Genomic DNA, 12,244 nt, shown 5'->3' on the forward strand with positions numbered 1-12,244 from the left:
ACATGAAGGGTACAGCTAAAGATAGGATCTATACCCCTCCCCAGGCTGCCAATGTGTTGTCAACTCTGTCCTGCACTACAATTCCCCATCATCTACAAAGGAATCTTAACTGCTCCAATCTGTACAAGGATCCCAAATAGGTCAGGTAACCCCTGCTCTTTAACAATCTTCCCATCCGCGAACGTAAAGAGGTTCATTCCAACAATTTCGAAGCCTTTTCCAGAGGGCGGAAATCCCATGAACGGACCGGTCTGGGTGCCACGGGTCTTCGAACGCAGCACCACTTTGTCTCCTTCTGTGATTATCTGCTCGACGCTCCACTGAATATCCGGAAAGGCGGCACGCATCATGCCTAGCATTTCGAGATATCCGCTGACGCCCTTCAAGGGTTTTTTGTCGAAAGGGACGTGGAATTCAGCTGACTGGTGGATGACTTCATTGCCAATAGTGGCATCAGCTGTGTTGATGAACTCGACGAATCGGTGGATAGCTTGTGAGTGAGACATGGCTGTGTGGTTGCAGAGTTTGGCTAAAACGCAGGGTGCAGGGGGGAATGTGATAGAAAATCTGTCTTTGTGTATTATTCACTTAAATAAAGGTTTTCATAATCTAGCATCTACCTACTCAGTGAACTTATATATTGGTCTAGAACTCTATTTGAAAGTGTTTTTGCAGAAGTATTATCCATCTTATCCCGGTGACTAAGCGGGCTCTGTGGTCTGCATGGTCTGGAGGCCATCTTGTTCGAGCGGGACTAGCAAACCCCCGATCCGCCGACACCCTAATTTGCCGAGGTTTGAAGCTAACTCAATATGTTCTGAACGCGTTTCGTGTAGTGCACATTCGTATTTCTTCCACTTGGCAATCTATTGAAGATTGATACGGAGTCTTGCAAATCGGCCTCTCTCTCCTTCGCACCTTGGTCAGAGTTGCTTAAGCTTAGAAGATCTGTACAAGCCGTCGGGAGGTTGGCAAAGCCCGCAGTGCCGCTTATATGGCGAGTCGTTCTGCAACAAAGCCCTATGCACCAGATCATGGGGAAGGTCCTCCGTCCAAGAGTCTTCGTCAGGGCAGGGCAGTCATAGTCGCTGGCTCAAACACGGGATCGGGCTTCGAAGCGGCCAGGCATATAATCACGTGGACGGCTGCCGGGCTGACCATAGCGGTGCGCTCCACTGAAATGAAGCCGCCAAACGGGTCCTTTTAGAGTCTGCGGGCTGTGATCTAGCCATTCCGGAAGTCTAGCCCTTGGATCTCGCGATCTGTGCCAGCGCCAAGGCATCTGCCGCGCACACAATGACCCAGCTGCCCCAAGTAGATAAAAGCGCGGGTATCACCTCTGGAGAGCGCTCAGAGGATAATTGTAACGAGAGCATGATGGCTTCCAACGTCATGTCGATCGTCTTGGTGGCTTTGTTGGCATTGTTACTTCTGCCGAAGCTCAAAGGGAATGCTGCTTGTCACAACACGAAACCTAACTTGACTATTGTATCGAGTGGCATACACTACGCAGTCGATTTCGATGGGAAGGATGCCCCCGAGGGCATTTTTAGCAGCCTGAATGGCAAGGAAGTGGATCGACGTGGCCAGTCGCTCTCCAATCACTGAGCTTTTAGAGGTGTTCGCTGTGCGCGAGATAGGCGCTCGGAGACCAGCAGAGCTACGCCCACTCACGACTGGGACCACCAATCCCAGTTAATACAGCAGCAGACTGGGAGGTGGCGAGAAACGCTTGCTGCTCGAAACCCCATCCTTCTGGTAGCGCGTCTGACTGATGTTAGCTCTTGGAACTTGGTTTAGGGTACTGCGTGACCAATTCCTCAACAGGGATACATGCTGCAGGTCGTGGGGGTAATGCCACACGGGAAAAGGTGTGGAATGAGCCCTCGGGGTGTCAAAAAGCGTCTGACGCGGGAATCATTATTCACCATACAAAATTAGATCTTCACGTCAGACGTTTTCTGACACCCCCTTGTGAGCTTGTAGACAAGTTCGAAAATATCTAGTCAGGAATCATAAAGTAATCGATGAAATGCATGTTATCTATATTTCAAATGGCACGAAGATGTAGATCTCATGTAAAGCCTCGAGCCAGCCTTGGTTGTTCCCATCATCATTCTGTTAAGCTCTCAGAGCTCAGGCTTCGAGGTAGTAGGAAAGAATCTCTAGTGCCCAAGGCATTTAGTTAGCGTGGACTTTTTCGTACGTCAATCCATAATCACTTCACGGCCTTACCAGAGCGTTAGGTCCTGCGCTATGGACCTATCTGTTTCTCTACGCCAGCTTCTTAAGACTCTGATTGCTTAATCTCTCTCGGTGTGAACAGTAGAGCTAACTACTCTGAGCATAGTTAGAGTCTGGATTGATCTTTCGTCAGCCCAGGCAGTAGCGTAATATTAGCTTTGTAGCTACTTCCAAAAGGGCCACGCCCTTGAATATCTATCCCTTGTTCTAAGCCAACTCTAGACTAGGAGCAAGTCTCTCAACTTTATCATGCTCTAAGCCTCAAGAACAACAACAACTACAAGATGCTATTGGCTAAGAGAGAATATCGCTCAGCTCCGATCAGCAGCTCTCTAGGTTATTAAGTAGGATAGTAGATCTATAGAAGCTGAAAAAAAAAGATTTTCCTTGCTCTCTGGTAGATATGTATCCACATCACTGTGTATGCTTAGCTTAGATAATAAACCCCTCTATATACATGCTTTTTATAATTATAGTTAGCTAAGTGAGCCCCTGGTCTAATGCTCTACTTATCTTTAAAATTATATTATTCCTATATCTCTTCTATAATATTTACTACCTACCTTGTGTTATATTACCTTGTAATCAGTAACAGGATGGAAAACCAAGGACATAACCTTGTTATTATTAATAGTGTTTTCTTTTTTATTTCCCTAACCTCCCTGTTAATACGCTGTTATTTACGGTTGTTTGTCGTTAAGAAATTCTCTATCGATGATTATTTTATCATACTTGCGGCTGTAAGTTACATATCAGATGCTTGTTAGCTGGTGTTTTATAACAATCAATAGTCTTTCTTTGCTCTTAGTGCAAGCTTCTCTACTGTAGCTGTTAAGTATGGACTGGGACAGCATCTGCAAGACATCGAGATACATAACGCCTTTAATGCCATCAAGGTAGGCATGCGTTTGGATCTTATTTAATTATTGCAGGTCGTTTCTAATAACTTATTGCAGTATTTATGGCTCTGTTGCCTGTTTTACTACTTCGCCACTGTATCAGCTAGGGTTACAGTATGCTGGTTCTTGCTTACTGTAGCCGTGAGCAGCCACCAAATAATTATCTACTTCGCAACAGCTGCAGCCACTTTCTCTGGCACCTTTCTGTTTTTCATGACTGTATTTCAATGCAGCCCTGTCTCTTACTTCTGGGACAAGACTCAGATTGGAGTATGCATTGAGATTGATCTGATGGTTATGGCTGCTATACTGTACAGTGTAGCGGCTATAATATCAGACTTGGTTACTGCAACTCTGTCTACTTATACAATTTGGAACCTACAGCTTGACATGAAAAAGAAGCTATTACTTATCCCTGTTATGTCTATGGGTTGTGTGTGAGTTTCTCGCGTACTGACTTTGAGGTCATCGTGCTGATGTTGCTCTAGGTCTTCTATAGCAGTGATTGCGCGGTTGCCTACTCTTGTGAAACTGAAAAGTCCTGACATTCTTTGTATGCCCTATACCCTTCCTCTTGCCCAATTAGCGGTTAACCATTTTTAAAACAGGGAACGCTATAGACTTAGCGATGTGGTCAACTGTTGAACAAGGATTAGTTGTTACAGCATGTTGTCTTTCAACCTTTGGGTCTTTACACTCGCGGCCTGGGGATCGATCACGACCCACCGACAGGGAATCTGAGATACCACCGATTATTCTACCTGTTGTTGAGCCCGGTGATCACTTCACACGACACAGCCAAAGTTTTGGATCTACCGGGCCTACTGCAGTTACCAGTTCTGAAAGCCATGGTACAAATCACAGTTCCCTGGAACTTCCTGGTACAACTGTGATAGACATATCACCACTGGGAATTTACAGAATGGAAGATCTCGATGAGTATGAATATGATGATGAGATGGTCGAATTTGTTCATGAAGGAATTACGAGATGTTCTAGCTCTATATTTGACCGGAACATAAGCTAAGATCGCCAGAAGGACGGCATTCCAGTTGCAGGTGGTCCGGGGGCCTCTGAAGTGTAAAGGGACTCAAAAGACCGTTCTCTAGAAGTTCGAAGCTCATATCACATCCTATGTTAATAATTGGAAGTCTGGCAAGACGTCTAGACGCATCTTCAGTGTTAGATTGTCTCAGTTCAATATAGGTGGCGTCATTCGAGGTGAAACTTAATGAATTGCTCAATACATCCATGAGGATGTTTCGCCGAATTGCGATGGAATGTACTTGCCAATTTCCACGAACACCGGGTTTGAACTTGGCCACAATCTTGACATGATCGCTTGTCAGATCGGATATTTGTACTGTTTGGCCATGCGACAGTTTCTGGCTGGCGACCATCATGTATATCAAAAGAGGGAGATCGACGTCGGGAAATATGCTCATCATGCTTGCCTCAACACTTTTACTGAGGCAAGAGAAAGACATGGCTGTGCGCGCCGTTGTATGTGTAGTCCGGTTCTGTTACGATCGATGGGGTGAAAGCAAGATACAAGAGTCTGCCATCATTGTTACAGGCACTCGGGGGGCAAGACAACGCATGAGAGACTATAATATGATCTTATGACCACATAGAGAAGGTTCATTTGGGCACCACGGACAATCTATAAGATTCATCTTGTCTGGTATCTAAAATAAAAGAAGAGACCTGCTCTGTTGTCTCGATCAAGGCTAAGTTGCATTCAGTCTCTTGTAGGATTGTAGAGTCTAGGCTTCCAAATACCAAGAGAAGTCGTTCAGTGCCCAGGTTCCTTGATCGCCACTCTTTCTGCTCCTCTTCAGATCCTTTCGTACCTCAATACATGATCGCTCAGTCATCGTTACTAATGCGTCAGGTCCTGCGCCATAGACCCATCCGTTTCCGCGAGAATCAGCTGCCATAACGTCGCGCGCCTCAAAAGCGTCCCTAAGTATCAAGGCAGTGTCTAAGCGCCCATTTTCAGAGCTTATATGTGACCTCATGTCGAGGTTGCTGTTGGTACTTGCCACATCCACGAGATCTGCCCACTCCTTGATTTCGACTGAGTCTCTGGTACGCACGGTCCAAATCAAGGTGAACCGACTACTCACAGGCCCAGCGTCCAGCCACCAACGTGCTAGACTAAGAGCTCCCGTAACACCTGTCCCGCCAACAATGCACAGGATGTGAGATGCATTGATATAGCCGGCATCCTTGATGCGATAAGGTCCCTCAAGTCAAACTTCCAGATCTCGGCTGTCTTGGATATTGGGCACCAGAGCTCCCAACTTCCAGGTCCATTCTTTGTCAAGTCTCTTTCTAGGCTTGCCGCTCGCTCGTTGTATCAGGAATCTTTGTCCATGACTAGTGGAAGCCGAAACGGCAGCTGTGAAAGCATGGATCTGGAACTTGCTAACCGCCGGAGCATTGAGATAGTAATACAGTAAGGGCTCGGAGGTTGGTACGGGTTTCTCCATGATCTGTTGTGGGGTGCTCTTCGCAGGAAGCGAGATTCTGATCCAGCTACCGCCTGCATTCTCGAGGGTGGCGACGGTCTTTGTACTCAATCCATTGGTCTCTCCGAAAAATACTCTTCTCACCCAGTCTCCTACCCACAACAACAAACCAGGGAGAAGAAGATAGAAGTCGGTACTGGCATGGATATAGGATGCAACAAAGATTATAATGCCACAAATGACGTGAGTGTAGTAGAACAAGTTGTAGTGTTGGCGACGAATATACTTGAGTGAAGTGACGAGGATGGCCAAGATCGGCAGGAAGACAGCGATTCCAGTGTATGTGGTCTGCACGAACCAGGGGCTTCTTTGTTTACTCTCTGATAAGGTCATTGTTGGATTTCCTGTTGCTAAAGCCTCTTCCTTGGTTTTATCTCCTTCGCTGCTACCATCCGTAGCATAGACCTAGATCACGTCAGTGGTTGCAAAAGAACGACAATGTTGCGCTGAAAGCTCACAATGTATGTAATCCCGTGCGCAGCGACGGCAATTGAGAACAGATAAGCAATGATTCGATGGGCGAAAAGTAATGTGCCGCGATGCACAGAGAATGCCTGTCCAACAAGGCTATTTCTCGATACAGGTATAATCAGAAGGCCAAGAAGGCCGTCGGCATAATGTCCCGTTACACCCGTAATGGTAAGTTGAATCTTGGCGGACACCCAACTCAAACCGTTGAGGCGGCGTCCCCAGAAATCCCAGTGTGTTGGAAACCAGTATATAGTCGGACCAAAAGTCATGACCAGTATCCATATGGTCATGAAAGTCTCTCCAAGAGTGAACCGGTTACCCACGAGATGTACCCCAGCTAGCAGGCGGATATTGGTAAACGATCGAAAAGCAGGACTGTATTAACGAAGGGCAAGAAGACAAAGAGTAAGTGACAGGAAGCAATAATAAACAACGACATGGAGACGCGTCTCAAAAGAGAAATAGTCCTCGGGGCACACAGTGGCATAGCAAGGAAAGCGTATCATGACCAGACTAACTGCCGCGGAGGCGAGTATCGCGACAATCAAGGCCATAACTTGGAGATATCTTCTCATGTTGGTGTTTGGGGTTCGGGGTCTAATTTGATAGAGGAGAAGAGAATGATATAATATCGAGAGAGTTCAAGTCTAGAAAGAGCCCTTTATAGCGAAAATAAACAATTAAGCTTACTTCAATTCTTTATTTTTAGCATTGCGCGATCTGATACTATCGGAGGCGGGCTTTAAGCAAAAAGCCCGACTCTGGAAATTGACCGGGTGGCTTAGATCTATCCTGCGAAATATTCACTGAATTTGCCGATTAAATAAATATGGAAGACAATAAGCACTAGCATCACCCTGAGCCCCGATTGCGCGTCTTGACCTTTTTCTCACTTCTCTAATTCATTAAAGCTCATTCCGGACTTTTATCCTAATCGCCAAATGGTCTTCCCCTGACCAATAGTAGAAGGCGTTTCAAAGCGATGTCACGACTTTATCAGAGGATGTCTGAACGGCCTCTACGTAAAGGCGAGAGCTCAAGAGTAAGCCTCGAATCAGGGAAATGTTTATCATAGTGTTCGTATTATGAAGTGAGATTCTTGTAGACTGATTGTGTATCCATCACATAACTTCATTCATTTATTTAGTCGGCAAGTTCAATCAATATCCTGCAGGATAGATCTAAGCAACTCGGTCAAAATAATGTATTAGCTTTGGGATAGGTTCATCGCGGCTGATTGAAGCTCTCAGCCACAATGTATTAGGTGGTCGTTTTAGGTGGCAGCATGTCCAAGACAGTCAGTCATCCGACGCGTTTCCCCAGACGCGCTTTCGTTTAGATAAAGGCTTTAACTGATAAGACGGACTAGAAACTGGGGCGGAGAATATCGTTTCGTAAGCTAAAGCGTCAGCTAATTCGTAAGCTAAGCCATGAACAGTAGGCTAAGGAGGCACAGCAGCGTTGGATCTGAGTGCCGCTGTATTGCCATGTCTCCTTTTAGCATGGTTCAACAGAGGTTCAAGTTCTAAAATTCTAGATAGAGAAAAGCCCTCGCGTATCTCATAGTTCACGGTATAGCAGATGCTTCAGGGACAACGCATGTCGCAAGCATGTTAGAGCTTGAAGAGCTGAGAGAAGCAATACGCCACGCCTTTCGTGACATCACCGTGCGTTCAGTCCCTTAGTGAGGCAAATCGATTCCTCAAGTGGCCCTGGTCTACCTTTGAGAATACCCAAGATTGTCAAATCAGGGTACAAGAGACTGAGCATTATGGAAGATAGTCAATCGGTAGTGGAATATCAACGAGGGTCTCTGAAGATTGGTGTTTCTTCTCGTAGGTTTCAGTAGGATTCAATAATAAAATTCACAGGATGATAAATAAAGAAGGGGCAATTGAGTCGAAGTGATGCTTGAGTTAGTCTTACAAAGGATTTTGAGCACTACAACAAGCAATGGCTGCCTCACTCAATGAGATTATCGCACTTTTTTAACAGAGTCTATCTCAATGCTGAGATCTATACTAACTTCTCACTATATCTTATGCCTTGCTCGTGGAGGATTCCCTGAGCAAAGAACTTTACTTAAATCCCATCATTCATGTACAAGTATGCTTCTTGTGAGCCCGATGGTCCGATACAGTCCATCTCACTGTCGCTATCCTCGAAGTTAACGTGGCTCTTGCTTTACGCTTGCCTGGTTGTTGTATTTCAGCATTGGTGCCTAGAGTTAGTTTTCTATAAGCTCGGACGGAAGGCCAATGAGCCATCGCTCGCAGAGTCATACCACTTCGGGATCTCGCGAGTTGTGCAAAGTGGGCTGTCTACAAAGCGGCCACAAAGCGAAATGAGTGTGGCGTGCGCAAAGCAACGGGAGCTCCCGCCGGGAACGAGGCAAGCGGATAGTTGCTGCAAAGTAGAGTCTAGACCACTTAGAAAAAGCAAAAAGGCTTCGGCAATTGGTCAAGCCGTAAGGACATCTGCAGGCGGCTAATAGTTGGGGAAGCAAAAATGTTCCGGATAGCTAGTCTAAGTGTCAGAAACACTAAGCACCTTATGGTAAAGCTCTACTATTTAAGATGAGCTGAAGAGAGTTTCAATGCCTTTTTTTTCAGTCTGCTTGGAAGAGATCAAAAACCATTTTGGTGCCGCGATGAAGTTCCTGGCATTAGCTCCAAGTCCCCATATATCCACTGCCACTACTCCATTGACAACAAACTAATCTTATCCATGATCCTTGTATCTCATTCATTCCATTTGCACACCAGAAGTTCTTACCTCTTCCCTCCTTTCTGGTGATGTGGTTTTAACCGGCAAGAACTCTAGTCCCTCTCGAGGTAGCCAGTCATATTAACATTGAGTCCAATGCAACTATGAGATCTACAATACGAGCTCAGCTAGCTTCACCCTTGTTAGCTTCAAGTGACAATCTTGACGGTTCGAGGCTGGTTGGAAAAAGGTGCATGGTCTTGGCAAGAAAGTCCAGGCATCAGCACACGATGCATGATCATGATTCATGTATAGTCCTCAAGACCGTCACGAGACCTCGACAAATCGGAAGGTGACTAACAAAAAACAAGATTCTGCGTCTCTGAGGTTTGTGATCTAATCTGAGGCTTGAAAATAAGGCCTTCCATCTCGGAAAGAACTACTGCTGTATCACCGTGTCATCACACCGATTCAATTTGCCTGCCTTGGTCTGTCACCCCGTCGTACAAGCCAAAGCCTCAAGGTCGTGGCGATCGACGATCACTTCGGTCAATACGACGTTGTACTATGGTAAAAGATTGATATCGATTTCTGTACGCCGATGAAAGCCATTCTGCATATTGCAGATCTTGAAGGAGCTGAAACATTTAGTGATAATATAGGTAGTGATCTCCAAGAGATTAGGTATTCGAGCAAGTGGCTGAACAGGTTCTGTTACCCTATTGGGTCCCTTTGACAGGTAACGAGTAGGAGGGCAGTAGGGACATCGCGTGCAGACAGACTATCAGACCGAGTCAAGCCTGACTGACAAATCGTGAGGCTGGTGGATATTTGGAGTGGTAATACAAACTCCGTAAAAACACGGAACTTCTTATCAGAGTATGTAAAGTGCAGATCACTCTTGTTTTCACCTCCCTCAGCGATTCCCCTTCGTAAACCAAGCCTTTTATGAACATTGCCCCTCTGAGACATCCCAACGGGCTTGGCTACTCGTGGCAGGGGTAATAAACGCATGTCAGTATTGCCACATTCAGTGGTTAACGTCTTTGATAGAAATGTCTTGTAATTCTTTGGGGCTAGAGTGAGGTACTGCTGCGGCACATGCATACATTCCACTTTCTCTTCTGGACCAACAGAGCCTGTTTGGGGTTCTTCTCCCTGTAAGCGTTACGAGAGCGCTTTACCGCGTTGAGGAGCGATCTTCAGCAGGAAAAAGTAAAGGCCGAAAATAGTTCAGTGCGCTGTGCCAAAGTCAGGCGGCAGATGTAACGCTCTCTGCCCTCGTTCTGGCCCTTGCGTTCTTCTCCGCATAACGCTCAATCAGCTAATTCTGCCCTTTGGGTATTTTCGTCCCATGAGGAGCACTGATCATCGGCGTCAAGCCACCGGGCTGAGACTTCCGGCAATTGGGTCCAATTAAAACCGTGGTCTAAGCCCTCCCTACCGGGCTATCGGCAATAAGACATTGATTCATCGTGGTGAGACTCTGGGGGCTAGACTTGCCCTTTTGCCGATCGCTGCATGATCGAGTAACGGCAGCTAAGACAATTGAGCCAGGAACACAACACGCGTGGTTGTTGTGGCTGTCTCGGTCTAGGACATTGCTTGTGCGGGTCATGAAAAAGAAGTAATTATGCCAAGTTTACAGCGGGTTAAACAGCCCCCCCGTTCATTGTGGCTGCATATTAGGCTGCGGCCCCGTTTTGGAGTTCAGCCAAGGACCGGGAGGGGAGAGCAAATGAGGGCGCTTGATGCGGGTGCTTGGAGTTGTCGTTGACGACGTGGCTACCAGGACACCCTTGTGCCTCAAACTAGCAATCCACTACACTCAACGTTTTATGCTGTGATTTCTCAAATATTTCAGCTTTGGAGAGTAATGCAGTGTATTGCTTTTGGACGTCGTGGATCAAATCACTGCAGTTTGCCGCGGGAGACACGGAACCGCGTCTGGACCCATGACGATGCGACGTCTTGGTCACGGAGCAAATGTCCGGACAGCCAAGGCAGTGTCACGATGTAATTTTGCTGTTTTGTTGTCAATGAATTGGATTCTATTGATCTCAATTCACTGTTCAGCTACCACTGCAACAGCTCTGTCCTATTCTTAGCTGAAATTGTACTTGATGCCCTGAATCCCCATAGTGCGGGCGCTAACCAAGATACCGGGGCCGTCCGTTGGCCTGAAAATTTACGAGCGGACTCTCGCCCTACAATTCTAAAATCCTTAGCGGGCATCGGCAGTTAGAGTCGTACTGCTATGCAAAAAGTATATTGAAACAATGCAACCATCCCTGTCAGAAATTTGAGTCCGTGACAAAGAGGAAAGAGAAACAAAAATATGATCTGAGCAGGGTAAACATGGGTCTCTCCCTCGTCCCGGCTAGGTACCGAGTGGATGATGAAGATCACAGACCAAGGGAGGATGAGTTGAGCCCCACCAACAGACACAGACCGGTGCAGTGATCGCCCCGAGTTCCGGTGCTCGAAAGTCTATGGACTGGTCTCAGCTGAGATGTGTGATGCGGAATATCGTCACGTAGCATTATGGCTTGGGAGTAATCTCGTACAGTCAGGGAGACAGGTCTTTGATCAGGGAAGTCAACCCTTTTGGTGCGAATCGTCAAGTATAAAGAGGCCATCATCCTCCCTCTTGGACTCAAAATCCTCATCAACACTCATCAGCATCTCCAACAGCATCCTCAACACTTTCACTCACTCCCAAAAACCAACTTCTTCCAACTCAAACTCCATTCAAAATGCAGTTCACCAAGATCGCCTCCGTCCTCGCCATGGCCGCCGCTGCCATCGCTGCTCCCGCTCCCGGCAACTACGAGGTCGAGCCTCGCACTGGCGGCAGCAACAACGGCAACAACCAGCCCGCCTGCTCTGCTCAGAGCTCCAATGTTTGCTGCAACGGCCTCGGCTGCCTCGTCCAGGTTCTTGGCGCCGGTTGCGCCACCACCTCCTACTGTTGCCAGTCTAACTCCCCTCTGGCTGTTGTAAGTAACCCCAGAAAAGGGAGAACAAGATTTGATACTAACTGTTTCCAGGGTGCTCTCATCAACATCAACGCCCTCAACTGTGTCAAGGTTCTCTAAGTGACACGCTCCGGCGACTTGGCCTACTCCTTGGAGTAGCCTGTTGGAATGTTGGATATTGGGGCACATATGGTGTGAGGATCTGATGGAGAAAGCCTATGCCAGCTACTCCACATGTTAATAGGCAGTGTTGATGTTTGTATTTACTTCGATGACCTTAATTTGAGGTTGAATATACATACAGGGGTTATACTTTGCTTTACGGAACCTGCTATTGACTGTGAATGGTGATGACAAGAACAACAAACTCAAACAGATCACATAAACTCCTCTCAGTCAAGGATTAGAGCTG

General features: G+C 46.7%; 4 protein-coding genes across 4 annotated transcripts; 2 read left to right on the forward strand and 2 right to left on the reverse strand.

The window, feature by feature from the left end:
* Positions 1-92: 92 nt before the first annotated feature.
* FTJAE_122 (uncharacterized protein) lies at positions 93-506 on the reverse strand (the record flags this gene model as incomplete). The annotated part of the gene is made up of 1 exon (XM_037345221.1): positions 93-506. The coding sequence occupies one exon, from the start codon at positions 504-506 to the stop codon at positions 93-95; it is 414 nt and encodes a 137-aa protein (XP_037212725.1).
* A 790-nt stretch (positions 507-1,296) lies between these two features.
* FTJAE_123 (short-chain dehydrogenase) lies at positions 1,297-1,608 on the forward strand (the record flags this gene model as incomplete). The annotated part of the gene is made up of 1 exon (XM_037345330.1): positions 1,297-1,608. The coding sequence occupies one exon, from the start codon at positions 1,297-1,299 to the stop codon at positions 1,606-1,608; it is 312 nt and encodes a 103-aa protein (XP_037212726.1).
* Positions 1,609-4,909: 3,301 nt separating this feature from the next.
* FTJAE_124 (ferric reductase) lies at positions 4,910-6,417 on the reverse strand (the record flags this gene model as incomplete). Its single annotated transcript, XM_037345441.1, has 3 exons — positions 4,910-5,374; positions 5,438-6,082; positions 6,136-6,417. 3 exons carry the CDS (start codon positions 6,415-6,417, stop codon positions 4,910-4,912), a joined length of 1,392 nt encoding a protein of 463 aa, XP_037212727.1.
* Positions 6,418-11,610: 5,193 nt separating this feature from the next.
* On the forward strand, positions 11,611-11,952 carry FTJAE_125 (uncharacterized protein; the record flags this gene model as incomplete). The annotated part of the gene is made up of 2 exons (XM_037345551.1): positions 11,611-11,853; positions 11,905-11,952. The coding sequence occupies 2 exons, from the start codon at positions 11,611-11,613 to the stop codon at positions 11,950-11,952; spliced, it is 291 nt and encodes a 96-aa protein (XP_037212728.1).
* Between the last annotated feature and the right edge of the window lie 292 nt (positions 11,953-12,244).

This window comes from Fusarium tjaetaba (genome assembly GCF_013396195.1).
Source record: "Fusarium tjaetaba strain NRRL 66243 chromosome Unknown NRRL66243_c0000008, whole genome shotgun sequence".
Taxonomy (NCBI): domain Eukaryota; kingdom Fungi; phylum Ascomycota; class Sordariomycetes; order Hypocreales; family Nectriaceae; genus Fusarium; species Fusarium tjaetaba.